Here is a 26,632-nt window from a genome sequence, read left to right on the forward strand (position 1 = left end):
GAAAGCCATTTCAGATTGGCACCTGGAAAATGTATTCTCCCCTCTGGGAGACCTGGTGCCCTTGGTATTTGTATTTGGAATCCTCAGGCATCCTTTGGGAAAAAGTAATAGGCTTGCCTCTTACAGCTAGAATGTGAGATGCAGCCATTTGAAATGGCGTGGTATGAACATTCCCTCTCATTGGCCAGTCATTCCGAATTGGAAACGGGATTCCACAGGCACCCCGAGTAGGAAAAGGGGATTCCAGAGTGCCACTTCACTGCTCCCTGGACCTGTTCTCAAGGGAGAACACCTTATGGTCACATGCCTGTAAATATCTAAGCTAACTAATGGTCTCCCTCTCTGTTTAGCTTCCTTTTCTGGGTCTATTGCAGAGCCAGGAGCTGGGATGAGGAGGGAGACTTATATCTCTGACTGCCTCCACCAGCTCCCTGAGGTCCTTGTTCTTACCATCAATTTCCCCTTTTCTTCTTCCTCCTCGAAGCATAGGACCACAGCCTATTTTCTGGAGATTCCTGTTGAGGACACTTTTTGAATGCCTCTGTGTGTGCAGGATTCAGCAAAGGCCATCCTTGGGCACCCCCTCCAGGATTCCTCTTTGCTCTTTCATCTTCCTGACTCAGGCGACAGGCTCCGCCCACTGGCTGCTAATGTGTTCCCACTTATCTGGAGGCCATTCTTCTCCCTCCTGAGGACCTCGATCCTACCAGCCCTTCTTCCTACCCCTTGTGACTAAATAGGGGTGTTCTTCGTGTCCCATGCTTGAGTCTCATTAGCTCAGCTGCACAGCAGCACAGGACCTTCCTCTCTGAGGAATCCATGCCCAACACTTATCAACTGATTTCACTACCATGACCTTCTGGACCCCTCCTCATTTTATCCACATTCAGAGTCTCTAAAAAAAGAACTTATCCCAGTCTCCTTAACCATTGGAAACTTTCTCCAGTCACCATTCTGCTTCCTGTGGCGAGAGAGACGTGGTCTCTTCCTCCATGTGCTCTTCACGGGGTTGGTCTCTTCAGCTGCCCCAGGAGCTTCCCTTTCTTTGAAAGTTGTTCTGGTTTGCCTTTCCCTTCCTATTTCCTCTGTTCCCTTTTCTAGTCTGTCTTCCTTCCCTGCAGTACTGTACCATGTTCAAACAGGTTTCTTGAAAACTCTTACATCACCTTTCTCAGCCTACACTGAGCCCACACCCCCCACTGCCCAGACCCAACCCCAACATTCCCAGCGCCCCATAATTTACACACTCTCTGTAATCATCCCTGCCCTCAGCAGCACCTGGTCCTTTTTGGGTCTCAGCTCCTTCCAGCTTCTTTCCTACCTCTGTGCCCCTCCACATCCACTCTGCCCATCCACGCTGGTCTCTGCTCTTTCTGGACCGAAAATTACTACTCCATGGGCAGAACGTTAATCCTCTTACCTTTTTGTGCTTCTCTCTCTCTCTTTTTTTCCCTTCTCACCTAGATGGTGAGCTCATAGGTCATCTCCTTGCCCCCTGCCCCAGTTTAGTGCTGGGTCAGTAATTGCTAATTGAGGTAACTAACATGCATTTTTATCATCAAGAAATATTTGAGGGCCTTAGAGTATTTTACCCCAAGTCATTGGAAGTGGGATCACAGGTCCCATATTTTTCCCCCCAGACTTTTTTAACCTCTTGATAGCTTGAAGGCCTGGGCGGGGTCGGGGTGGATGATCAGTTTTTATCTTCAGAGGAAATGGGAGAAGACAAGGACTGAGCCAGCTCACCCATTCACTACTCCCCTTGTCGTGATTCTTAAACTTTATAGTTGATGTAATTTTTCCCATTATAGCCAGTTATGCATTGCAGTTTAAACAGAACTGTTCCATGCTTAGGGGGACTCAGCTTTAGTTCCTGTTTTTATTTAAAAGTCTCACTAAGTCCCCTGTTACCTTTTATTAATTGAAAAATAAACATAGCCCATTAGACCACCCTACTCCATGACTCCTTTGAGATTCACAGCAATTGATCATGTGGGGACCACATTTACACCTACCTGAGGTGCTCTTTCAGAAAACCTCACGCCTTTGATGGCCTAGAGTTGGCCACAATATACACTCCAAGTTTTAACCTAATAGTTACCATAAAGAAACTAACTGGAATTCCAGCAATCATTCCTGGAATAACTGAGGTGGGGACAAAACCACACAAAGACAGTGACGTAGATGGGGCCCACCATGATCTCTCCCCACCCCTTCCTTTCCAGGAAGATGAGTTCTGTTTCAAAATGATCATGTTTACAGCATGTATGGGGGATAGTTTTGGAAATTGATTGGACTAACTTATTGAGTTGTTGTCATTTATTTGTCCACACTGCTTAAGTGAATTCTGTCATTATGTCATTCTATCTTCACAAGAAAAGGGAAGGTTAGAAGGTTTGCTATTGCCAGTAATAGAGTCAAGCCTAGCAAGCTTAGGGCCCTGGGTTCCATCCCGAAGGCCACCAAAACAACTTTAGCTCTCCAAAGGCAGAATCTAGTCTGCTGAGGCTGAGACCTCTGCTGTAATTCTGAGAATCACAGATTCTTTGGATAATCTGGTAAAATTCATGCCTCTTTCTATGAAGAATGAATACCTTGTAAATCCCTTGTAAGTTTTCAAGGGTCTGGCCTTTGTGCTGGTCTACTTAATCGTGGCTGTCAACCTGAGCATGCTGTCTGTTCAGTTTAGCCCATAGTAGGCTTTCAGCACATGTTTACAGAGTGAGGTAAACGGGTGCCTACTCTGCCAGGCATGTTTCTGACAAAAGATACATAAGTTGGGGAAGGGAGGACAGGGAGCAGTCCACATTTTAAAAAGGTTTGACTTTTGATTATTTTCTTTTGTATGTTTTTTAAGAAATTCGAATGATTAACAGAGACATCAAATTACACTTGTATTTTTACAAATCACCATATTGTCATGATACATACTTCAGTTTAGGTGGTCTTTTCTAGGTTTCATCTGTAAATATGCTATCATATTTAATGCTTAAACATACCAATCTGACTTGTGTGTACGGGTGTGTGTGTAATGAACATGGAACCCAGGACTTCAAGTATGCTAGACTAGTACTCTACCATGGAGCTACATTTCAAGCCCCCAACATGCTTTTTATTTTTATTTTTTTCCAACCTGCTTTTTAAACATGACGTAGCATTATAAACATTTTTCCTGTGTTTTCACATATTGACCTTCATGTTTCAGGTGGACCATGTTCAAGCAGGTTTTGAATAGATGAGGCAGGGTGGGGATGACTCATCTGGAAGAGGTCAGACTGTTTAGGAGATAACCTTCTCTTGTTGGTCTAATGGGTTATTTTGCTCTATATGCTGAAACTTTTAAAAATACTAAGCAAAATAAAATACTTCTGGGACTACTAATTCCCCTCCTATGCCTGTAGGCAAAACATATATACTGTCTTTCTTCCCGCCTCAGGGTCTAAAAACCCTAGAGGCAAACAAGTTAAGAACTACTGTGTAGTAATGAAAAGAAACTGGAGTAAAGACCTAAGCTATCCAATGAAACAGCCACTCGTCATGTGTAGCTGGTTTTGTTTTGTTTTTGGTACGTTGGGTCGAACCCAGGATTACCCTACATCCCCAACCTTTTTTATTTTTTATTTTGAAATAGGGTCTCACTAAGTAGCTGAGGCTGGCTTTGAACTTGGAATCCTCCTGCCTCAGATTCCCCATCTCTGGGGATTATAGCCATGTGTCATGGTGCCTGGCTGTAGCTGGTTTGTGTGTGTGTGTGTGTTTGTTTTATTGTGGTGCTAGGATAGAATCCAGAGCTTTGTGCATGCTAAGCACGTCCTCTACCACTGAGTTATATCACCAGCCCACATGTAGTGGTTTAAATTTAAGTTAGATTTAACTAAAAATTTCAAAAGTTTAATTCCTTATTCATATAAGCCACATTTCACATTGTAGCTAGTGACTGCCATATTGGACAACATAGATAAAGGACATGTCCACCAACTGAACCGCACTACTAGAAATTGTGTCATTTCAATAAAATGTTTGATGCAGGATCTAACCTGTTTTATTTGATAGCCTTTAGAGAAAAGAATCTGCTGGGCCCAGTGGCTCATTCTTATAATCCCAGCTAAGGAAGGCGGATAACAAGTTCAAGGCCAACCTGAGCAACTTAGTGAGACCCTGTCTCACAATAAAATGAAAGGGATATAGTTCAGTGCTTGCCTACCGTGTGCTAGACTCTGGTTTTAGTTCACAGTTTGGCCAGATAAAGAGAGAGAGAGAGAGAGAGATGGATTTTGTTTTTCTTTGGAGACACCTTAGGCATTTTACATTGGGTGAAGTTTTCTGTGAGCTTGTAACCTTCTGTAAGTTAAGTCTCTTTAAGCACTTTCCCCTACATCAGCAAGTCATGATGGTCAGTTTCATGTGTAGAACACAATTTAACGATTAGTACATTCCTTCCTTTTATTTGTTTGTTTTTGCCATGCTGGGGTGAAACCCGGGGCCTTGGGCTTGCAGGACTGTACCACTGAGCTAGGCTCCTAGCCTCAGTCACATGTTAAATGGCTGTATATGTTACATGTTTCATTTATTCCCAAGCATTTATCTTCCTGTATCCCAGAGCCCACTTGCACTCCTTATCCACCTCCTCCCAGATCTGCTTTTCTCATCTGCTCTTTTCTGGCTGGGGATGTTTGTAGACAAGTTTTCTTTAAAACAAAGCTCCTTTCTTAATCCTGCTGTGTGTTCTTTACTCTTTCCTGCGCGGGGCATTTCTCCATCTCTGTTAACTGCCTTGTCATCCACTGTGTTGCTCCATGCAAGCAGCCCAGGGTCATTCTGGACACTGTCCTGGCCTTCACAGCCAGGATGTCCTGTCTCCTCTCTGTTCTTCCTCTGTGATACCCCCACCCAGACAGTGCCTCTTCTTGTCTGTCTTTCAACTCTCATAGTCACCTCCTAATTGGGTTATGTGCCCCTAGTCATCCAATTTTAAAACTGCTGCCAAAAGCTTTTTAAAATTGGGTAGGATTATTTCATCCTAACCACTGAACCACATCCCCAGCCTTTGTTTTTGAGACAGGGTCTCTCTAAGTTGCTGAGGGCCTCACTAGATTGCTGAGGCTGGCTTTGAACTCTTTTTTTTTTTAATGTTGATTTTTTAGTTGTAGATGGACACAATAACTTTATTTATTTATTTATTTATTTTTATATGACACTGAGGATCCAACCCAGGGCCTTGCACATGCTAGGCAAGCGCTCCACTGCAGAGCCACAACCCTAGCCCTGGCTTTGAACTCTTGATCCTTCTACCTGGGCCTCCTGAGTTGCTGGGACTACAGGCGTGCACCACTGGGCCCACCTCGTCCTAACTTTTTAAGCGGGGGTGGGGTTAGTAGGTTTCACAGTGGCAGGATAAAGTTCATCCCTCTCTGATGGAACCTTGACCTCGGGATCCTTCTGCCAGCCCCATCCTTGCCATTTCCCCCAGTCCACTCTCCCTTCTTTCTCAAAATGTGCTGGTATACTCTGATAGCTCCCAGGGGGGTGGTTTCCATGGGCTAGAAACAATGTAAAACGTTTGCAGTCAGACATGGGGTTACATTTTTTTTTTCTTTTGTCAAGTAAGGGCATGTAAATGCAATCATCTACTGTCTTTATCATCTCATTTTAAAAGGGGGCTTTTGTAAATTAAAAAATAAAGAATGAATTTAGGAAACAAATTATAACGAAATGCAATTGTCATGTGCTAGGTAACTCTCTCTTTTTCTTTTTTTCAGTAGTTGGAATCGAACCTGGGGCCTTTGGCATGCTAAGCAAATGCTCTACTACTGAGCTACTGCCCAGTAGCATTTAAGAACTCATTCTTTCTCCAAACTGTGTTCCAGTTTTTGCATGTACCTTAAAGCGGGGTCCTTTCCTCAAGCTCATGTTTGCTTTCGCCCTACTGCCCTTAAGCTGGGTGACTCTTACCCTGGTGAGCCCGTAGCTTTAAAGTGTTTGGCCCACACTCCCCTTTCCCTTGGGTTGGAGTTTTGCTCCTTGTCTCTACTCTGCCTCAGCCCGAGCCAGGAGCTCAGTGCCTTACACCTTTTTGGAACCTCAGTGGACTCTAGTGCCTGAACATGACCATCATTATATCTCAGGTTTCCACACTGATACCACATCTTGTCCTATATCTAGGGCACAAAAACAGTATAGGATATTTTAAGCAACTAATTTTGACACCTTGAAGAAAAGGTACACTTTTCTGCGCCTTCTCTTAATGTTTTGGATCAGATGTACTTTGACCTGTAATTCCAACTGCAGCAAACTGAGAAGACATTTTTTAGTGAGATATGTGGTTGGGATTTAAGAAATGATATATAAGTACAAAGACACTGGAAGTTTTAAAGCCCAACATTAGTATGTTCCTTTGTTTTCTCTTTCTACAATCAAAAAAAAAACCTTAGGAATGTTTACCTAACATTGTGATTGTGAATAATAATATTTGACTATAAATTTAGATTAAACAGAATATAGTTTTAGAACCATTAATGTGGTACTTTTTTGAACTTCTGAGTCTTGGCTAGGAGAATACCAAAAAAAGTCATCATCACAATTAGTAGTTCTTTTTTCATGAAGGGATCCTTAAAAGGATTATTCTTACCTTAGCCAAAGCACAGAATTAAGGGATCACTCTAAAGATTAAAGAGATGGTAAGTTTTTTTCTTAAATCCCTGACTTTCTTGCAGGTAGCCAATTATATAATCTTTTAGACCTTTACTTTGTTGTTTTGCTTTGTTTTCCTTGGGAAAATTCTTGGTTCAGATTGGGAACGCACCAGGATTTCTGAGACTTCTATTGTACTTTATGGAACTGTTAGTTACAATTCTAAACTGGTTAAGTAACTGATGCCATTCTCTTGCATTATACTTTGACTTCTGCGTTTTAGTTGTGGTGCCGGCAGAGCATGAAATTGAGTTGTATGAGCATGCGTGCGCCTGGGTGTAGTGGACTTCGTTTTGTTTCCAGAATTGTAATGAAGCATCTTCAAGGCTTTGAGAAAGTTTCCTCAGGCATATTCAGTGAGCCGGTAGAGGCCATTGTTTCGCAAGTTTTCTGTTTTCTTTGTCTGTACAGGTTGTTCCTGACTTCATGGCTGGGAGGAAATTGAGGATGCTGAAGTGTCTGCTGTTTGGCTGGTGAGACAGCCAGTTAGCTGGCGCCTGTTCTCCCATGGTCTCTGACAGGCTGGGTCCTGTGGCCATAGGAGAGGGGCTGTCTCGAAGGCTATGTCCTAGGTTGTGCTCGGAGCAGCATGGCTCCTCTGGTCTCACATTCTGTCTTAGTCTATTATCTAGCCTCATTTAAAAAAAAAAAAAAAAAAACACCTAAAAGAATACTGGCTGCATTCTGGAATATTAGCATAGAAATTGGTATTATGTACTCAGCTTGTAAATAACTTGCTCTGTCACTCATTCCCCACCCCTTTCTCTTTGGCCTGGCCTCCCTTATTGTCCCCATCTCCTTTCCCTCACCAGCCCTCTTAACTGAGATTGTGAGAGTTGTTAAGGGGTATTTGGGCAAGGCAGTTTTTCTTTCCTCTAATTGATTTTGAAGCAAATCCTTATACCCCAAAGTAAGAATTCTCTCTGACAGTATTTTTGTAAATATCTAATTTTAATATATCATCTTCTGAACCCATTATCTTCATGTGTGCTGATGACCAGAAAATGAATTCCTACCTCATATGGCAGGGAGTCAGGGGCCTCTTTTGTCTGATGGGTGAGTTCCTGCTGTTCATCCCATCCTGTAAATGACTCAAACAGCCTTATAATCACCATGATTTTTCGCATAAATAAGTGGGTTTTGCTGCCATCCTCAGTCCTGTGTATTCATAAGAAGGTTCTAGCAGCTAGCAGGTAGAAATTCTTTTGAGCCCAGAACTCAAAACACCCAGTTTTGAGACCCAATAGTTAGGTCTCAGGTGCAGAGTTGGGACCAAGAGAGATGTCAAAGATCGAAATCTGGCTTCCCCCCACAGGTGAAGGGTCCAGGGTGTTATGGGTCACGCACGTGGAAGCAATCTTATGCTGTACTGCTCTGCATCCCAGTGTTAAAGGACATTATGGCAAGTACATTAGTGTAAACTACACTTGAGCTACTGCAACTAACTTACTGGGGTTTCTGGACTTTGATGAAGAAGGTGTTTGTGTTTGTTGCAGACAGAAAGTAAATGCGTAAGTGAACCTGCACAGTAAGTTCTTTTCTGGGAAGCACCGCACCCCTCCCACACTGAGGCTCGGGGAGTGCTGGTCCATTGGACTGGGTGGCTGTTAAAAGTTGGAGCTGAAATGAATGCAGCTCTTGCTCAGGCCACTGTGCCACAGCCACGGAGGCAAGTATTTGAAAAAATTCACACAGCCCCTCCAGGAGAGCTGCAGGAAGTGTGGCCCTTGGCTCCGAATGGTCAGCAGGAGATAAAAGTGTGGACTGTTGGAGGCTAAGCCCCTCCTATGGCTGGATGGCGAACTGTTAAGGAAAGATAAAAGAGTAGGGATGTTCTTTTTGAACAACAGAAGGGTGACTTTATCACATGCATTCAAGCAAATTAAAGAGGGTGAGCAAGAGGTGCCTCAGCTTTAGGACTGAGTGTGTTGAAGAACTCTTATTTGAGAAGCAGAACTGAGTGACACACAAGCTAAAACAGTTTCGTGTCATGGAAGTATTGGCAGAGGCCAGTCCTTCTGACTGGGAATGCTCATGTTACGTACTGCGTACAGTAAATGGGGATCAGCTTGGGCATCCAAATCTGCGTGTCACAAAGGTTGTCTTTGTCAGTGTGTGTGGGCCATGGGAGCTATATTGAAGTATTCATCCATCCTCAGACTGGGCAGGGAGGTAGGCAGGCAAGCAAGCAGCCATGTCCCAGTTGGCTGGAACTCTCACAGTTCTTTAAGTGGTGTCGGGGCACCTGTCTCCTCTTAAGTGTACTTCTGGTGCTGGCCAAGTTATTACTCAGGTATGAGAGGTTTAAGGGAAGGGACCTGTCCTTCAAGGGTTATCTTCCATTTGGGGTTTTCTTCCTGTTCTCTATAACACTTGGGGTAAGTTTGGGGGCTTGTGAAGGGGTTGTCTGTTTAGGGTAAGTCTTGTAAATCAAGAGCCTACATTTAAGAACCTGGATGCTTCCAGTGCCTGATAGGAGCTCAATCCAAGGCAAATGAACCAATGTGCTTTGGGAACTTGAGGCTTGTTTCAGCCTCTGGGGAGGGACATGGGGAGGGGGGTGTCAGGCATTTATGTTGGTGAAGCATCAGTGCAATTAGACCCCCAGGAAGTACAATTGCCATGAACTAATCACCCTCCCAGCATGTCAGGGCCAGAGCAAGCTAATTGCCCCCAAGCCCCTGCCTCTGCTGGTCCAGCCTGTTTTTGCACAGAACATGCCACCTTCTCTTGCCAACCAGACATGGACCTCAGGAGTGGTCTCTCCTGCCCTGTAGTCATTCTTGGTTTATTCAGTTTAAGTAAAACCATTTGCTTGCCAGTTTTTGGTTGGTTGAGTATTCGTTTGCCTTCACAGATGCAGTGGTAAATACTTTTGTTCGAGGCAAGAAGGGAGTTAGGGGAAGGAAAAGTCATCTATTCCATGCTCAGAGGGCCACCCATCAGGTTTCTGGGAGCTGGGGTATGTCAGTTCCCCAGGCATAGTCATTCTCAGCTGACAGTTGGTAATGTCTGATTACCCACTGTGAAATTTTGACCACAGCTGACCACTTTTCCAATGGGCGAGGAAAGATGCGACCTCCCCCTTTCACTGTCTTCTCAAAGCTGTCAGGAGAGGAGCAATTTGAACACTTTTGTCTTCCACAAAAATCATTTTGGTTTTCCAAGGAGTGTCATCCTGCAACTGCCCTCAATTCTGGGAATGTGCAGCCCAGTCGGAGGTTAACCACCTGCTCTGAGGTTGCTTAGCTTGCACACATCTCCTCCTTGGGAAAAAGAGAGATTCCTGTTTCTGCTGTACCCTTTCTCCAGCGTGTCAGAGAGGCCAGCCTCAACCTCAGGCCTGTGAAAGAGTTGCAGGATATTGCCTAAAACTCTATGCAAACTGCTACTGAACTTTACCCCAGCTTCTTTCCAAAAGCTATAAATGTGACTAAAGATATTTAGCTCCACTTCAGAGAAGTGTCAAGAACAATGCGATGACTACAGTCCAGTTGCCTGAGAGACTGGGGCAAGTTGCTGGGTGTCAGCAGCATCAGATTCAGGTTCTACAGCTGGGACAGCCGAAGTGTGTTGGGGAATACCAGGAAGAAAGAACCCTGTCCCTGGAGGAGTCAGTAGTGTGTACTTCCTCTATTAAGCAAATGTAATGTGGAACTGACCAGGATTTGTTTCAGCAGCACACTTGGGTTTTATTTCCTGCTCACCATGCAGCATGGAGAGTGTCAACAGCTGTTCTGCTTGTTACTGTCAGTAGGATTGCATTTGTGATAAGCCAGCTTATATTTATTTTTAATTTTCTGACTTGTGGGCTGGGATGGGGATTTTTTTTTTTTTTTTTTACAAAAATTGTCAAAATTTTTAGGTTCCTGCCCTTAAAGATTTGGCAGTCCAATAGGGGAACCTAGGTAGGCAAATTGAGGAAAGTAGCGGGGTGGGGGGACAGCCTAGGGCATAACCTGGAATGTTGGGAAGGAAATAGCATAGCATCAGTATCCCAGACTCGATGTTGCTATACTGTTTGCCAAGTGTTTTAATAAATCAGCTTCACTTCTCAGATGGGAGAACTGAGGTTCAAAAAGTTAAGGGCCTGACACCTGAGCTTCCGGGCCAAGATTTAAGACTTCACGTCGTCTGTTCTTTCAGTGATTATGGTTCATTCTCTCTGTACATTCAGAAGAATTTGACAAAATTCTGATAGAAGATTCATCCTCTCAGAAGTACAGAATCTGGCAGTCAGAAGAGTCACCTACTACGAGAAAATTTGTTGTTGTTGTTTTTGTTGTTGTAGTATAACATTTGTGACTAATGGTTACTCCCCTCCTTGAATACCTCTAGGGCAGCAAGCTCATCACCTTAGTGGGCCACATTCTGTCTGAAGGCTACTCTACTTGTTTAAAGTCCTGGTTTAATGAGTTACAGAGTCCCAGCTTGGTTTCTCTGTTTCTCCCACCCATACCTCATTCCTGCCCCAGAGGTCTCACAGGATGGATGTGTGTCCCTCTTCTAGTGCTGCAACTTTGGCAGCCAGCTCTTGTGTGTCTCTGGTTCTTTCTCTTAATGAATGGAGCGTCTCCATTTACTTCAGCCATTTCTCATTCTCCCCCTGACTTGGTGTTCCAAACCTGTATTTTGTCCATTGTCTTTCTCTGAAAGGTTTTCAATGATCTTTGTGGTATATGAGAATTTTGGAGTCAGACAACCCCAAGCTAGAGTCTGACCCTACCCTGCAAGAGCAGTATAGAATCCAGCAGATAAACTGATCATTACCTGCAGGATTTGGGAAAGGATTAGATATATGTAATGTCCTTGACACATTTTTGGCACAAGAGTTTATGTCCCATAGTTAATGCCCTCTAGTTATTCTCTGGAAGAAAAATAACTGGATACGTCAGACATCTGATACATTCTCACTTTAATCCTGTTATCTGTTACTTATAGCAAAAAACTCTTTTTCACCTTTAAAATTCCTCAACCCAAGTTGGTTGTGGAGGCTCCTTCCCATCCTTTCCTAGACCTGTATCTACCTGACAAGTCAACAGATTAGATCTTTTTTTTAATATATATTTAGTTGGACGCAACACCTTTATTTGTTTATTTTTATATGGAGCCGAGGATCAAACCCAGCACCTTACATGTGCTAGGCGAGCACTCCTCCAGTGAGCCCCAGCCCCAACCCCAGATTAGATCTTAAGGTGGGATAGGTAAGACCACTAAATTTAACCCCCTGTCCTGGGGATAGGTGAGGGGACCTTGTCTCCCTCTGCCTCTTCTGCCCAGTATGGGCACTGCCGTGTTTAGACACAGGTCACCTTGGTCACTCACTCCCCACACCCCCAGCTGCCTTAAGCAGAGTAGAGAATGATAAAGGTTTCTGATAAGTTAGGCAAGAAAGTGATGAAATACCAGGTCCTGGTGGCCAAACAGAAAAACAGTGTTTAGAAGAAGTCTGGTCTGGTTGTGGAAAGGGCCAGGGACTTGCTCTTCCCACAGCTGGGTGCCAAGAGCCGCCCGCGTACCCTTCCCAGGGGAGCAGGGCACATTGTGACAAATGACTGCCAGGTGGCAGCTGCAGCTTGGCCTCTCAAATCTGGCAGTAGTTAGACTCTGTCAGTAAGGCACACTCCCAGGAGAAGAGCTGCAAGAAGTGGAGTCAGCTTCTTCCCAGCCATCGTGGACCAACACAGAGGCCGTGGTGGGGTCTCGGCCCTGTTTCCTTCCTCTGAAGATGCCAAGATCGCTGCAGGGGGTGCCAGGAGGACGGCTGTGGGGGGACACCTTGGTTCAGCACCTTTCCAGGAGTTCCCATTTTTGCTTTATTTTATTTTATGGAACCTTGGGCCTCGCATATGCTAAACACAGGCACTCTGCCACTGAGCTCAGTGCCCAGCCCCAGCAGTTCACGCTTCAAATACTCAGTTTCATTTGACAGATGAAGCTGCTAGACATAGACCTTGTCTTCCCAGTCAACACCGTGCTTCTCTCTCAAGTCGAATTTAATGCAGCAGTGAAAATGTCCATGGACACTCCTTGTGTTATTCCTGGTGAAATGTTCCCCATCAAGACCACTCGGCACCGGAAATCTAATCATAGTATGGAGCAGCAGCCACAGAGGGTAGAAATGATCTCTTTCCTCCTCCTTTTCCCGGGTTCCATGAAGAAGCACGTTGCACTAGATCTTAAGCTGTTTTTAAGGCTGGAGGAGGGAGGCTTAGGGTTGCCTTCCCTGGGAGTCATCCTCCCTAACTGCTCTCTTTCCCTCTGCACATTCCTTACTGCCCAGGAGCATCACTGGAGAGAGAGGGAGGGTGCCCAGGGCCACCAGAAATCCTGACCAAAGGGCTCAAGTGTGGAGGCCAATCCACAGAACCCTCAAAGGAACTTTTCAGGGAGTAGCTCAGGCTCAAAGAGTGCCATTTGCTGGAGAGATGGGTTTCAGGATCTTGTGAAGGCCCAGGCTAAGTGCAGACTGGTTCTGCCCTGTCTGAAGCTCACATCCAACATGTCCTTGTTCCTGAGGAAGGTAGAAATAGGTCTTGCAGAGATGAATCCCTTTCCCCTCTCTTATTTATTAATTTGTTTTTGTTATGGTAAGTAGAGCCAAAGCTGGAATTGGAATCTGAGTCTCTGCTGCAGTGCCTCAGTTTTTGCCCTGGACATGGTGGATCAACAGCTCTCGGAAGGGAGGTTTGCTGTTACCCTTCCTGAGGTGGTTCTCAGTGCAGAGCTGTGAACACACAGATTGTTGGGCCTGCCACCCTAAGGGTTTCTGATTATATGGATTTGGGGTGGAGCTAGAGAATCTCCATTTCCCATGAAGGGCTATGAAGTTACTACAGATGGTCCCCAACCTAATTTTTTTTTTTTTTACTTGTACAACTTTTTTGATTTCTTAATGGCATGAAAATGGTACACATTCATTAGAAACCACACTTGGAATTTTGAATTTGTCTCTTCTCCCAGGATAGCAGTATGGGGTTCAGTCCTCTCTCGGGATGTCTCTCTTGCCTGGCTCCCAGTCAGCCATGCCATCATGAGGAGAGAGCACAGGCACTGTACTGTATGCTGTGCTTTTAAACTTTGATGTTCAGCACTTGAGGTGAATTCAGTGCATTTCCACCTTAGGATGGGTTTATTGGGATGGACCACATTGTGGATCAAGTGGCATGTGTGTTCTTTAGGGTGGCTGTGTTGACAGGTCAGCTGCAGTTAACTTCTTGCTGACAAGATAAGGCTGGTGGCAAGGTGTCCTGTGCGTGTGTTTGCCTAGTTTTCATCTGTGCAGTCTAGGCACTTGCCCCCCAACTCCTGTCCCCCACTTCTTCTGACATATGCCATTTGTTGGCTTGTCGCTTATTGTCTCAAACCTCCTCCCCCACACCCCTGGACCTGAGCACAGCTCCTCTTGCTCCAAGTCTGTACATGATTTTCATGGAAGCAGAAGTGACCTGGTGGGCTTGTGTCATCAGCCACTGGACAAGACTGGGCTGTTTGGTATCTTAGGCTGAGCCTCAGGGCTTCTTCCCGCCTCCTTGACTTGGCTACTTTAGAACCACAGGGTATAGAATGTGAAAACCTCTCCCTGTCCCTTTGCACGGCGGAGGGAATGTTTCTTTTTCATAGAGGTGAAATCCCGACCTGCCTCTTGCCATAGAGTAGGGGACAGCAGGCACGAATGGAAGGCCAGGTGCTGAGCATTTAAAAATGATTCAGACCAAGATTTAGAGAAGCCAGAGACATGACTAAGGGAGCACATCTGTGCTGTCGAGCCCCATGCCAAGGGCCACACATTTTGTTCAAAAGAAACTTAATGGAGTTCAGAAAGAGGACTCACTTGGTTCTCCTACTTAACAGCCCTACAATTTTGGAGACAAGTAACTTTAGTTTTCTCATCTGTACAATGAGATTATCTTCACAGAATTGTTGCTATCGGAATAAACAAGGCAGTGGACTTGGTGTGTGGTACAGAGTGCTCAGAATTTGTTAGCTCTGAATATTTAGTGTGATGGTGGAATTAAAGGTCCTTGTGTCTTGGAGTTTGGAACCAAGAGCCCTGGGTTATTAGGGGTTGGGGAAGTGCCAGGTGCATAGTAGCCAAGAAGATGGGGAAGTTCAAGGGGAAAGAACTGAGCAAAGAGATAATCACAGGGACTGGTGGACCACAGGGCAAAAGGCGGGCTGTTGCCAGAGCATGAAGAGCCTTGAGTACCAGTTTAAAGTCTGACCATTCCTTATAATATTGAGGGATGGGAATGGGGAAGTGTTTTGAAGCTCAGGAGATAACCCAAAAGGAGGTCCACATTCACACCTTGAATCCTGGGATTGACACTCCACTCCCACCCTTTTACCTCCACACTTCACTCCTGAACATGGCCTCTTCCATCGGGTACCTTCCCCACCTCTTTGCAGCAGTCCATACTTAGCCAAGGGGAGAAGATGCAGAGCTGGCTGGAGCGTTCACAGTGCCCAGTTGTGCAGGATCTGCTCAAATTCTGAAAGGCATTATATGACACAGTAAGGCTCCCTTTTACCAAAGCCGGTGCCAGCTGTGGGCAGGGAGGGGCGGGTGACTTTCATGGGTTACCGCCCTATCCAAGGCATAGCATGCACCCTAAGCCAAGAAATACATCAGCTTCCTGGAGCCGTCATCCCAGCTGTCTCAGCCTTCAGAGCACATGCAAGTCCATCTTGGTTAGAAAAAGACAGTTTGGCCTCAGGCTTTGCAGGCAGAGGGAGAGCAGGCTAGGCTGTGGTGGCACAGCTAGTCTGGTTTGATTCGGTCCCCAGCCAAGTCCACCCTTCAGGAGATATCTTTGCTGTTGGTCAAGTGCCCTAGTAGCTCAGACCATTCTGATGTCTGTACACCTCTTAATTCAAACTCTTTGAGCCTGTCCTGGCTGGCCTGAACTCATCAGCTGTGCTCGAACACACCATGCATCAGCCATCCTACCCCAAGTATTTATGAACATCGAGGAGGCTCAGCCCTGCAGCCGTGCAGGTCAAGTGTTGTAAAGCCCAGGACCTCTGCCATCATTGTGGGCATCTCAGCATATTCCATATTTCCTGGGGGTCTGAGGACAGATTTTAGATTTCACTTCAAAAACCCTGGCATTTTCAGAAGCTGGGAAGCCGCTCTTTGCTTCTAAACCATCTTCCCTTTTATCTTTCATCTCTTCATTGCTATCTCACTGGACCTGGAGACAGGCTCCTTAATCTTCTCTTCTGGTTTTACATAGCATTGTCCCTTATCTCCTCAGGGGCTAGGGGCTGGCCTTCCCTTGCCCCTCCTCCTCCCAGAGGGACCTCTGCCCTCTCCCAGACATCCTGCCTCCTTGGCTTTGCAAAAAAGCAAAGTGGTGGGAATGAAAATCCAGAAATTCAGCATCCCGGACCATCCCCCAAACATCCCAGCCTTTTTAGCCGCCTCTCACCAACCAGAGTCATCATTTAGACCATAACTGGTCTTGTTTGTTTGTTTTGTTTTGTTTTCATTTTTTCTCCTGAGGCAGTTGTGATGGAGGTAAGAGGTGTCTTGAAGTTTCTTCCAAAAACTGTTTTGTACTTTTCCATTCTATAAGTTCTGTGAGTCCCTTAGGCCTAAGGGAACCCAAAACAAACAGGGTAGTGACTCTATTATTCAACTTAATTGAAGATATTCTTGATATTCAAATCATTTACATCCAAGGTCAGAGGATGGAGTTTCAAGGTCAAGTCTAAGCTTGGCCTTTTTGCTCCAAAAGGATCCTCTTCCCCTTTGGTTCTCTCTGTGTGTTTGAGGGGAAACTGGTGATTTTTTTTTTTTTTTTTTGTAAGTACTTAAATGAGAAGAGGAAGCAGGACTAAATTTTAATGGCAGTCTTAATTATATTCTGGAGAATGTTCATTCCATAAATGTTTCTCTGACTCTGAAACATATTGTGTGAATATATATGTGTGTGTCTTTTAATTATATGTAGAACTTATTTGGAGATCTTGACAGTTTCTGGGAGAAAAAAAAACCTGTGGGCTACTTACTCCTTCCCAGACTTCCTTACTAATAAAAATGTACCCCCCCCCCCGACTACGTGTACTTTTTCCTTCTATTTCTCTTTTATTTGGGGGGCTCTGGAAATGGAACCTAGGACCTCACCATGCTGGGCAAGTGCTGTATCATTGATCTATACTCCTAAGCCCCAGTTAATGTAAAAATGAATTAAAGATAGGGAAAGTTTGCTTGCTTTTTAAAATACTTAGGTAGAGATCATCTGAAAGAATGGTTTGTGTATTTCCGAAATCTGTATAACTTTTAACAAAATTAGCTGATCCATGGTTTAGAGGAAGTGGGGGTCATATATCAAGTAAAACAAGAATTCTTCCCTTGCTTTTCCAGGATATTTCTGGAGTCCCTGATCCTCCTGAATCTGAATGAAAATGTTGAGTGTAGAGTGTGTGTGGTTTTTTTGTTGTTGATAGACCTTTATTTTATTTATTTATATGTGGTGTTGAGAATCGAACCCAGCGCCTCACACATGTCAGGCAAGTACGCTATGGCTCAGCCCCAGCCCCAGCTCCCTTTTTATTTTTTATTTTGAGGCAGGGTCTTGTTACGTTGCTTAGGGCTTGCTAAGTTGCTGAGGCTGAGTTTAACCTGCCTCAGCCTCCAGAGCTGCTGGGATTATAGGCATGCACCACCTTCCTTGTTTCTTGATACTTTAGAATCCAAGTAACTTTTCAAAAGAGAATAACACAAAGAAGATGGAGAATTGAAGCAGAGAGGTATTAAAAATTTGGGGGAGCATCATGGTATCAGAAATCACTCAGAAGTTGTTTCTGATTTAAAAAAAAAAAAAAAAAATGCTGGTGAGCTTTCTTACCCACCCCAGCAGAGCAGCCTAGCCCAGGCTTTTGCCTGCCCAGGGTGGTTAAGGAGCTATCTGTGGACAGCTTGAGGAAGACTGAAGACGATAGCTGTGTGGCACACTTGGACAGCTTTTCTCCAGACTCTTCAAAAAAGGGATGAAAGTGAAAAAATGTGCCCCGTAATTGCTTTTAGACAAGTGCTATCCGCATGGGGTTTATTTTGCTGCTGCGCCCCCTGCCCCCTTTTCTGCTATGCTGGGAATCATGTGCACAGAGATTTCTTTCTTTTTAATGTGGTGCTGGGGATTGAACCTAGAGCCTTTTGCATGCTGGGCAGGTGCTCTATATGCTACATCCCCAGCCTTATTAACTTTTTGAATCTTCTCCCAGTTTTGCACTCTTTAGCTTAGCTGAGAGATGCTGTTAAGAACCAGAGGCAAACATACCGGATGCTGTCGTTCTGGGAAATGCCATATTCCAGCTTTCTCTGACCGTTGAGGTCCAAATACAACATTGTCCCAGCTTGGAACTTTTCAGGGCCTTAGCACCCTGGAGAAGACTTTCTCAAGTTCGTGAAGGGTGTGGGTAATTAGAGACATTTTCCACATCTTACTCCAGAAAAGAAAAGGTGCGCATTTGGTCCTGTTTGACATGAATTACAGACACTTCCTGTTTGGGAAAATATGAGATAGTTTCAACTTGAAGACTCTGTTCATTACCTATTTCTTATTTTATTGCTTCTTTTTTCCTGTTTCTATAGTATTGACTGCTATCCTGTTTTTCTATTTCCTTCAAGTCAAAGGACCATCAGCTTCTACTATTAACATGCATTAGGATTGCCAAAGCTCCTCCAACAGTCACAGCCAGCCGTCTGGACCCCTCTCTTGTGGTGTTGCCCTCGCCATTGCTGGAACATGCTTGGTGTGGTGGTGATGGGTGGGGGACCTGTGGAAGTGGACTCGGCTGTAGCCACCACTTGTTTAGATGCTACCAGGTCAACTCTGGGTGGAATCGCCGCACAGATTACTTGTAACTGTAGGCAGGGCATGGGAAATGTGCTCTTGTCCTAGATTGTGATTCCTGGCGTTGTTGAATAGAGATTATACAGAAAATGGATCGCTTCTTGTCTTAGCTCCCTTTCACATCAACTTCTCTTGTTTTTGCAGGTTGCTCCAATTCTGCGCTCCAGAAGTGGTGACTTTGAGGTGTGACCCTGCCCACATTTGGGCCCAACCGGTGCCAGCTTCTCTGTAAGGAGGTCGTGACTTGATAAGACAAGAAAAACAGGTCAGTTAAACACAGATTTTCCTTTATTTACAGTAACGGTCAGTGTTGAGTCTTCCCATGCTCTCCCTTCTTCCAGCTCCCTCCCCAGTTGTGCTCCCTCTTTTCCAGGACATCCTGAAACTTAGTACAAAATCAGTTTAAAATTGTGAGTGCACCTTGCTATTTTTTTCTTGATCTGTTGATCCTGTGGTGTGGGATGAGAAAGCTGAGCATGCTTCATAGGAAGCAGCACCTCAAACCAGATTCCTCTCTTCTCTCCTTTTTCCCACCCCGCAGTTTGGTCTGTGGGTTAAAGACTGGCACACCAGGCTGGTCTACTTGGTGTTGTAGATCACACATGTGTCTTGGGGACTTCATCTGGGGTCCTAGTCCTCTCTGATTCCAGTTGAAGGGGATGGTACTAGAGTGGGGCCAGTGATTATTTTTATGAAAATTCTAGGGCTATAAATATCCATAAAAGGAAAAGTGTTTTATCAAAAGACCATAAACTATTAAAATATCTTTTATTCCATGATATCAAGCATCAGCAAGTTTAGGTATATTAGTTTGGGTTATTCCATTGTACTGTGGGGCATTGGGTAGGGGGTAGGTAGAATGAACTAATACTGGCCACCTTGCATCTAGTTAAAGTATCATATCGAGCCTTAATGTTAAGGAGGATTTTTTTTCTTTTTCTTTTTTAATATTTATTTTTGAGTTGCAAATAAAATATAGGACACAATACCTTTATTGTATTTATTTATTTTTACGTGGTACTGAGGATCAAACCCAGGGCCTCTCATGTGCCAGGTGAGGGCTCTACAGCTAAGCCACAACCCCAGCCCTGGGGATTTTTTTCTAATATGGAACAGTGAACTACATTGTGTTTAGCACCAGCATCTTTCCTGTGCCCCATTCCATACTCTCAAAGGAGAACTCAAGTCTAGGACTCAAGAATAAACTAGAGTAAAATCTAGCTTGTAAAATCCAAGGGACAGGTTGTTATTTGCTTTTGAAACATCTTCCCAGGGTGGATCCAATGATCCTTTTTTTCCTTTCAACCAGGATAGCCAAGTATTCCATTCTATTAATTGTATTGCTGTTTACTTACATTAAAATAGGAAAAGGGGGCTGGGGGTGTAATTCAATAGGTGCTTGCTTTATCATATACTTGAGGCCCTGGGTTCAATCTTAGGCACAGCAAAATCAATTAATTATCAAAATTAGGAAAAAGAAGTAAATAGAGGGGATCTTGGTGTCATTTACATGCAGCATTAACACTTATATTTTATCTTCAAGAAGGAAATAAATTTGGCCAAGCCAGGAGTGGTGGTGTACACCTGTAATCTCAGCCACTCAGAAGGCTGAAGCAGGAGGATTGCAAGTTCAAGGGCAGCCTCAGCAACTTAGTGAGGCCCTGTCTCAAAATTTTAAAAAATAAGAAAGGCTGGAGATGGAGCTAAGTGGCTCAGGAGGGGAAGGAATTGGCCAAAGTCTTCCTGTCCAGAAGAACGAGAAGCAAATTTATAGTTAATCCCAAAGCATGGCTTTTCTCCTTTTCCAGTGGGCTAAGTCCTTGCAGCCTTCAGCTCTTGTGCTAATTAACTGTAATGACTCTCGCTAGGCATTTTCTATTTCAGGCCTAGTTTGCAAGAATGTATCTTTGATAACATAATGACTGAAAAAATTCTTACTAGCAGTTTGGATCTGTGTAGAGAACATATTTTTGTCAGTTTGCCTGTTGGTCATTTAGTCACAAAGGTGTTTACTTGAACTTCACAGATTTGAGTCAGCTCTACCAGTTTCCTTTTCTAAATTTACTGATAGGTCAAAAGTGAGATTATCTTCCATACTCTTCATATAAATTGGTAGGAAGGTTCATATTCTTTTTATTGATACAACATAATTACTGTAAAGATAGATTTCTAGCAGTTATTTTACACAATGTGGTGAATTCAGTACTGGAAGTATCTATTTCTGAACCCAATACATATTACATACTGATTAATTACAAAAATTCTAGGGAAATGATGATACTTTTGTTAACAATTAATTAAGAAAAATGTATCAGGTGTGGAGGCACATGCCTATGATCCCATCAATCTGGGAGACTGAGGGTGGAAGTTGCTAATTCAAGGCCAGCCCCAGCAACTTAACAAGATCCTATCTCAAAATTTAAAAAAAGAAAGGATGGGACTGGGGATATGGTTCAGTGGTAGAGTGCTTGCCTAGCATATGTGAGGCACTGGGTTTGATTCTCAGCACCACATAAAAATTAACAATAAAGGTATTGTGTCCACCAACAACTAAAAAAAAATTTAAAAAGAGAAAAAAAGATTAAGAGTATGACTCAGTGGTAAACTGCCCTTGAGTTCAACCCCCAGTATAAAAAAAAGAAAGAAGAGTGGTATGTGTGTACACACTTGTATGTACATACTGTGTTTGCATATTTTTCCCCCCTAAGGAGAAATTACCCCCATTAAAGACAAAAACAGGAAGTAAGAAGCATAATTTTTAATATATTTAAATGAATGTTGGCATGGGGAAACAGTTTGGTTTTCCTCTCTTTTTGGGAAAAGATGTGGGAGGTGAGACTGGATCAGAATCTTAAATTGTGTGTTTTTGCATTTACTCTTTTTCCTACTATTTGGTTATATTTAGAACATCTACTAACAGTTGTCTTAGGTTGTTTTCTGTTGTTATAACAGAATCCCTGAGATCAGGTAATTTATAAAGAATAAAAGTTTATTTGGCTCAGAATTCTGAAGGCTGGGAAGTTCCAAGGGCGTGGCACTTTCTTGGCCTTCGTGCTGCATCATAACACCACAGAAGATATCACATGGCCAGACAGAGCAAGTGTGCATGCTCAGTTCTCTCTTCCTCTTCTTGTAAAGCCACTAATGTAATTGTGGGTGTTCCACCCTCATGACCTTGGCTAATTACCTCCCAAAGGCCACACTGCAAATACTATTAATAATGTATGAATTTCAAGGTTAATTTTCAATACTTGATCTTTTAGAGAACATATTAAAACAAAAGCAACTAAAGCACGTTTTATCTCTTGACAAGGAAATTTCTAAGATTGTCATTGGCCCTTTTGGTAGGATTTCAGTTAGAGATTTAGCAGATAGAAGCCAATTAATAAAGTTCTATCCCCTTTCCTGCTTTGTTGCTGGAAGGCTGCTTATCTGGAGCTGCTCTGGGTAGACCACCTGACCACCTGTCAGAGCCCCTAAAGTTGGTAGAGAAAACCACATGAAATCATGTTCTTTCTTATGCTGTTTTTAAGCAGCCTCTTCAGCTAAGATTATGAGCTTAATTTTAGGCTGCTGCTATGGCCCTATGAAATGTATTAATTCTAACCATAGAATAAGAAGGTACTAAGTTAATATTACCAGTAGGGATTCAGCTATAGAGTATAAAATATTCTTCCCAGATAAATGAGGACAACATTTTATGTATGGACTCATTACTGACTACACCTATCGCAATAGGCCTTCTAGTGGCAAAGAATACACCCAGCCTGAAGAAGTAAATCCTGGTGTAAAAGGGGCATTACTTTCCCTTTGTTCATTCTTTTCAGGTTACCACGCTTCGTTTAGGTCTGGCCTAATACCATCTTGACTCTGACCTTTTAGTGAATTCCTTAATTGTTTTGTCTTTGGTCAATTTCAGGTTGAGACACAAGGTGGATCAAGTTGAGGTCTGAGGCTCCTTATAAGTAACTGGGGCGCAGTTCGAAAGAAAATTTGGTGTATAATATGAAAGTAAAATACAGCAAATAGATATTCCCTGAATCTTTCTACCTCTGTTTCCCTCCAGTGTCAACCAGTGATAGCCCGTAGAGGAAAAAAGAAGTAAACACGGAGCCATTTCTTCCTGCGTGTGGATGGTAGTTCTCGCAGGGGGAAATTTCACAGTTGGCAAAAAATGGAGGTAATTAGCCACAGGGGTGGTGTTTTATTCTTTCTGTTATCTGGAGTATAGGTGTAGTACTTACTTGTGTCTTTGAAGAAATAGGCTATTTTATGTTGATTTGAAATTTGGTCATAATCCTGACAGGGTTGGTTTCTCTAATCTCTTACAGAATTTGGGTTTCCCATTAAACTTACTTTATTGCAGCAATGGAATTAAATGAAACCTGAAACTTCTCATCCTGTATATTTAGGTCTAGAGCCTTTATGTCACAGAAAACAGATATATGGTTCGGTGGAGGATGACAGCCAGCCAAATGGCAGCTTCTGGGGTTTCTTGTTGTTGGCTTAGCTTTTCCCACCTGCTTACAAAGATTAGGAAAGGCAAAGAAACCTTCCTCAGGTCACTTGGAGTTCTGTCTGTGACATGCTCTTAGAAAGGAAGCAAGATCAGTGGTGAGTCTTCAGAAAGCCAAGGTGTCATTAGATGAAAGCTTAAATCATCATTGGCACCACATGAGTATGGCTTGAACTAGAAGGAGGGTGTTTGTGTTTGACCCAGCTTGTAGTTCAGGTAACCATGGCCAGTTACACTTGGCTATGAGGAAAGTCTCAACTTCCCTTGATAATATCAGCAATTTCTGGTTTTCAGTTCTATGACAGAGGCTTCTTAGAAGCATAAACTCCTGTCCCAATGACGTCAAGTTCGCCTATTGGCTTGGAAGGCCCGGACCTGTCTTCCATCAACACCATGATGTCAGCAGTAATGAGTGTAGGGAACGTCACAGAGAATGGAGGGAGCCCCCAGGGCATCAAGTCCCCTGTGAAGCCTCCAGGACCAAATAGGATTGGCAGAAGGAACCAGGTAGGCTTCAAGTACATTGGGTGGTAGCATCTGGGTGGGTTCCGTCTGTGAGAATGTTGCAGGAAGTTTCCCAGCTCCCTAAGACAAAACCTTGAATGTGTTCTGAATTCAACAGATACACCCAGAGGCCTAATCATTTTTCAGGAGCAAATTTTTCATAGCTTATGTCAGTTTCCTTTCATAGAAGAAATTTTCTTTGCTTTGGTGTCAGTGTTGTGAAAGCACCCTTATTCTTTGCCTCATGATTTGATTTAAACTCAGTCTTTCTTCACATGATCAAGGCAGTGAACTTGACTGATTTCTCGGCTGTGATGTGGTTTCTTTCCTTATTCGCACAGTTGGTTAATTGAACTTTCAAAGCCAACTCCTTGATTTTTTTTTTTTAAACATCTTCAGATTAGGTGGCAAATAAGTCCTGTTTGTATAGGGGCTGCTGTTCAACTTTCCAGTTTTCAAAATGCACAGAATTTGACTCCAGAGAATTCCACTTAAGATTCTGTTTAGTCCTCTTGACAAAGGATCAGGAGAAGTGGGAAAAAGTAAATGGGTAGACAAAGATTGGGAGGTATGATTGCTTTTATAAAAGTCCTGATCTCCTCCATTGGGAAATAAGATGAATCTTTTAATTAATGGACAAATGGGACACTTTTGAAAAGTTGTGCTGCCACAGTAGAAACATGGTGTAGGTATACAAAGGAGGGAGGCAGAGGACGTATGAGTCTCTGTTCTCCTCTGGATCCATATGGTATGAATTTTTGGTTTTATGGGTTTATACTAAACCTTCAGAAAGAAGGCTGTCTTCTTCTGAGTTTATCTAGGAACCCAGGGATGGACAAGAGAGCAAGCCCACTGGGCTTTTTTAAAATTTTCTTTTTTATTAGTAATCTTACTACAGCTGTTCTTACACAGAATTCTCTGATCACATCTATCTGGTTTTCTGTAACTTCTCAGTAGTAGAACCTTGATTAAGATTTTAGTGCAACTTGCCCTCCAGGAAATGTGATGCCAGCCCCAGCTCCCACCAGGTGTGTGGGACCGCACTTCTTCACAGCTGGCTCAGGGCTGAAGCCTGGTCGGCATCGCTCAGTGGTGTCTGAGGGTCGGGTCGGAGCACTGACACCTTTCTTTCTCTTTTTCTCCCTTGCCTTCGTGTGCCTCTCTTCTATGGGTACCTGAGAAAATACTCAGCCTGTATGACTGTGGCCTGAGTCAAGAAGGAGCGCTAGCTCTGGGAAGAAAAGGTTTACTTCCATTTTCATGTGCCTGTCCATCTCTTCATCTATCTGTCCGTCTCTCCATTCATCAACTCATGTAACAGTGTTTACCAGCTTCTACTTCTAGCTAGCTGCTGTGCCTGGTACCAAGCATTTTGGGATGAATAAGACAGATAAGGTCATTGTCTTCATCCTTCTCTGCTCAGGAATGAGTGAAGTATAGGCCAGAGCTTTTCCTCAAGTAGCACAGCATCACCCCCACCCTCAGGGCCAGGCAGAGCTGGTCTAGGGCCAGGCTCCAGTTTCTTCCCAGTTGTTCAGAAGTAGCCGTTAGAGCCATGGAAGATACCCACGATTCCTCCCATTCCTGCATGCTGAGTGGCGCTTGTTCTTCGGAGGAAGTGAAAGTGCAGGTGTAACTGGGCCACTTGTCCTCTGCTTCCTTTCTCCTCTAGGAATCCGGTGCACTGACTTTATTTTTCCAAGAGAGTTCTGGGCCAGAGGTAGCCTGCTAAATACAGTGCCTGATTAAGGGAACAAAGTGCAATGGGAAGAGAGTATAGGGAAGAAGGAAGCACCCTCCTTACCTGTGAACTGGATAGGGAGGCCCAAGAGAGGGAGCCAGGAAAAGTCCCATCCTCGTGAGCAGAGTTCCAGGACAGATTAGGCACAGCCGGATGCTGACAAGGGTGCCAGATTGTTTCATTATGGAATGGTTAGTTATCACATTAGCTGCTAATTTTATCTTTCAGCTCAGGAAGTGTGCTTCTTCCACCAGCACAGTCATAATAATTGGATTCAAAATCCTCCAGTAGGCCGTTTCCAGCATCACAGTGATCTCTTTTCTGTTTAGTTTAGTTTTGAAGGTTAAATCTGAACTCACAGCCCACCTGAGATTCCATGAACTTGTATTATGCTCTACATGGCAGCATTGCCAGCCTCAGGTTTGGCAGCAGTTAATGATCAACCTTAGAATCGTTATCAATCAGCTGCACAAGCTGCACGCAGTGTATCTGGTATCTGTTTCAAGCCAGATGCAAGAAAAAATTAAAAAAAAAAAAAAAAAAAACTGTCTCCTCATGAGTCTGGTTAGTTTGTTTTTTCTTCCTCCTGCTCTTTTTTTGTTATTGTTGTTGTTGTTGGTGGTGGTGGTGGTGGTGGTGGTGGTGGTGGTGATGGTAGTTAGTGGTGGTGTTGATGATGAGCTGGGCTCTTACTGTTATCCAAGATGGTCCCAAACTCCTCTTGCCTCAGCCTACCCAGTAGCTGGGACTGTATCATGTGACACTGAGTCTGGCTAAGGCTTGGCTTATCTAATAATTTAACAGAACTGCTCCAGAGGTTTTACTTGACCCTAATTTTGGCCTAGATGTGAGGCATCCCTCATTATTATAGAAAGTGTTGTTCTTTTGCTGCTTTGGGGGCTTTGTGTGTTTATGGAGGTCCTTGGCCAACTCCAGTCTGAATGATTTAGAACTGGCCGAGAAGACAGGACCCCCATCCCCAATTAAACCTTTGAGAGGATTTAGAGGTACCTGAGTATTTGGTGAGACCAGGACTTGTTTGGTTTCTGGGGTATTCGACTTCCTTATAGAATTCACATCCTTAATCTTTTTTAAATGTGAATGTGAGAAATATGTGGCTGACTTACATAGTTCTCAGACCCACTTCCACAGATTGAAGAAGGGTCATCTTGCTTAGAATGAGACTTTCTAGTTTCTGAAAATAAGTGAGAGAGAAGGCAGCTACAGACTAGACATCATCATGCATTCATTCATTCACTCCACCCATCTGGTTTATGGTGCCATTTGTTTTTATAGTGCACAGGGTAACTTTTATTTTCA

At 43.7% G+C, this 26,632-nt stretch overlaps 1 protein-coding gene across 4 annotated transcripts in view; it reads left to right on the forward strand.

Moving 5' to 3' along the window:
• The window catches only part of Rreb1 (ras responsive element binding protein 1), a 130,858-nt gene that overhangs the window by 43,218 nt on the left and 61,008 nt on the right, over nt 1–26,632 (forward strand). For 3 of the 4 annotated variants that reach the window (XM_076859153.1, XM_076859155.1, XM_076859154.1), the window contains exons 2-4: nt 18,696–18,816; nt 22,618–22,731; nt 23,362–23,574. In XM_076859153.1, coding sequence (XP_076715268.1) covers nt 23,404–23,574 — 171 coding nt within the window. In that variant the 5' untranslated portion in view covers nt 18,696–18,816; nt 22,618–22,731; nt 23,362–23,403. The remainder of the gene's footprint in view (nt 1–18,695; nt 18,817–22,617; nt 22,732–23,361; nt 23,575–26,632) is intronic. The other variant, XM_076859158.1, reaches the window with a different exon arrangement.

The sequence above is a fragment of the Callospermophilus lateralis genome, chromosome 6, assembly GCF_048772815.1.
Source record: "Callospermophilus lateralis isolate mCalLat2 chromosome 6, mCalLat2.hap1, whole genome shotgun sequence".
Classification (NCBI taxonomy): Eukaryota; Metazoa; Chordata; class Mammalia; order Rodentia; family Sciuridae; genus Callospermophilus; species Callospermophilus lateralis.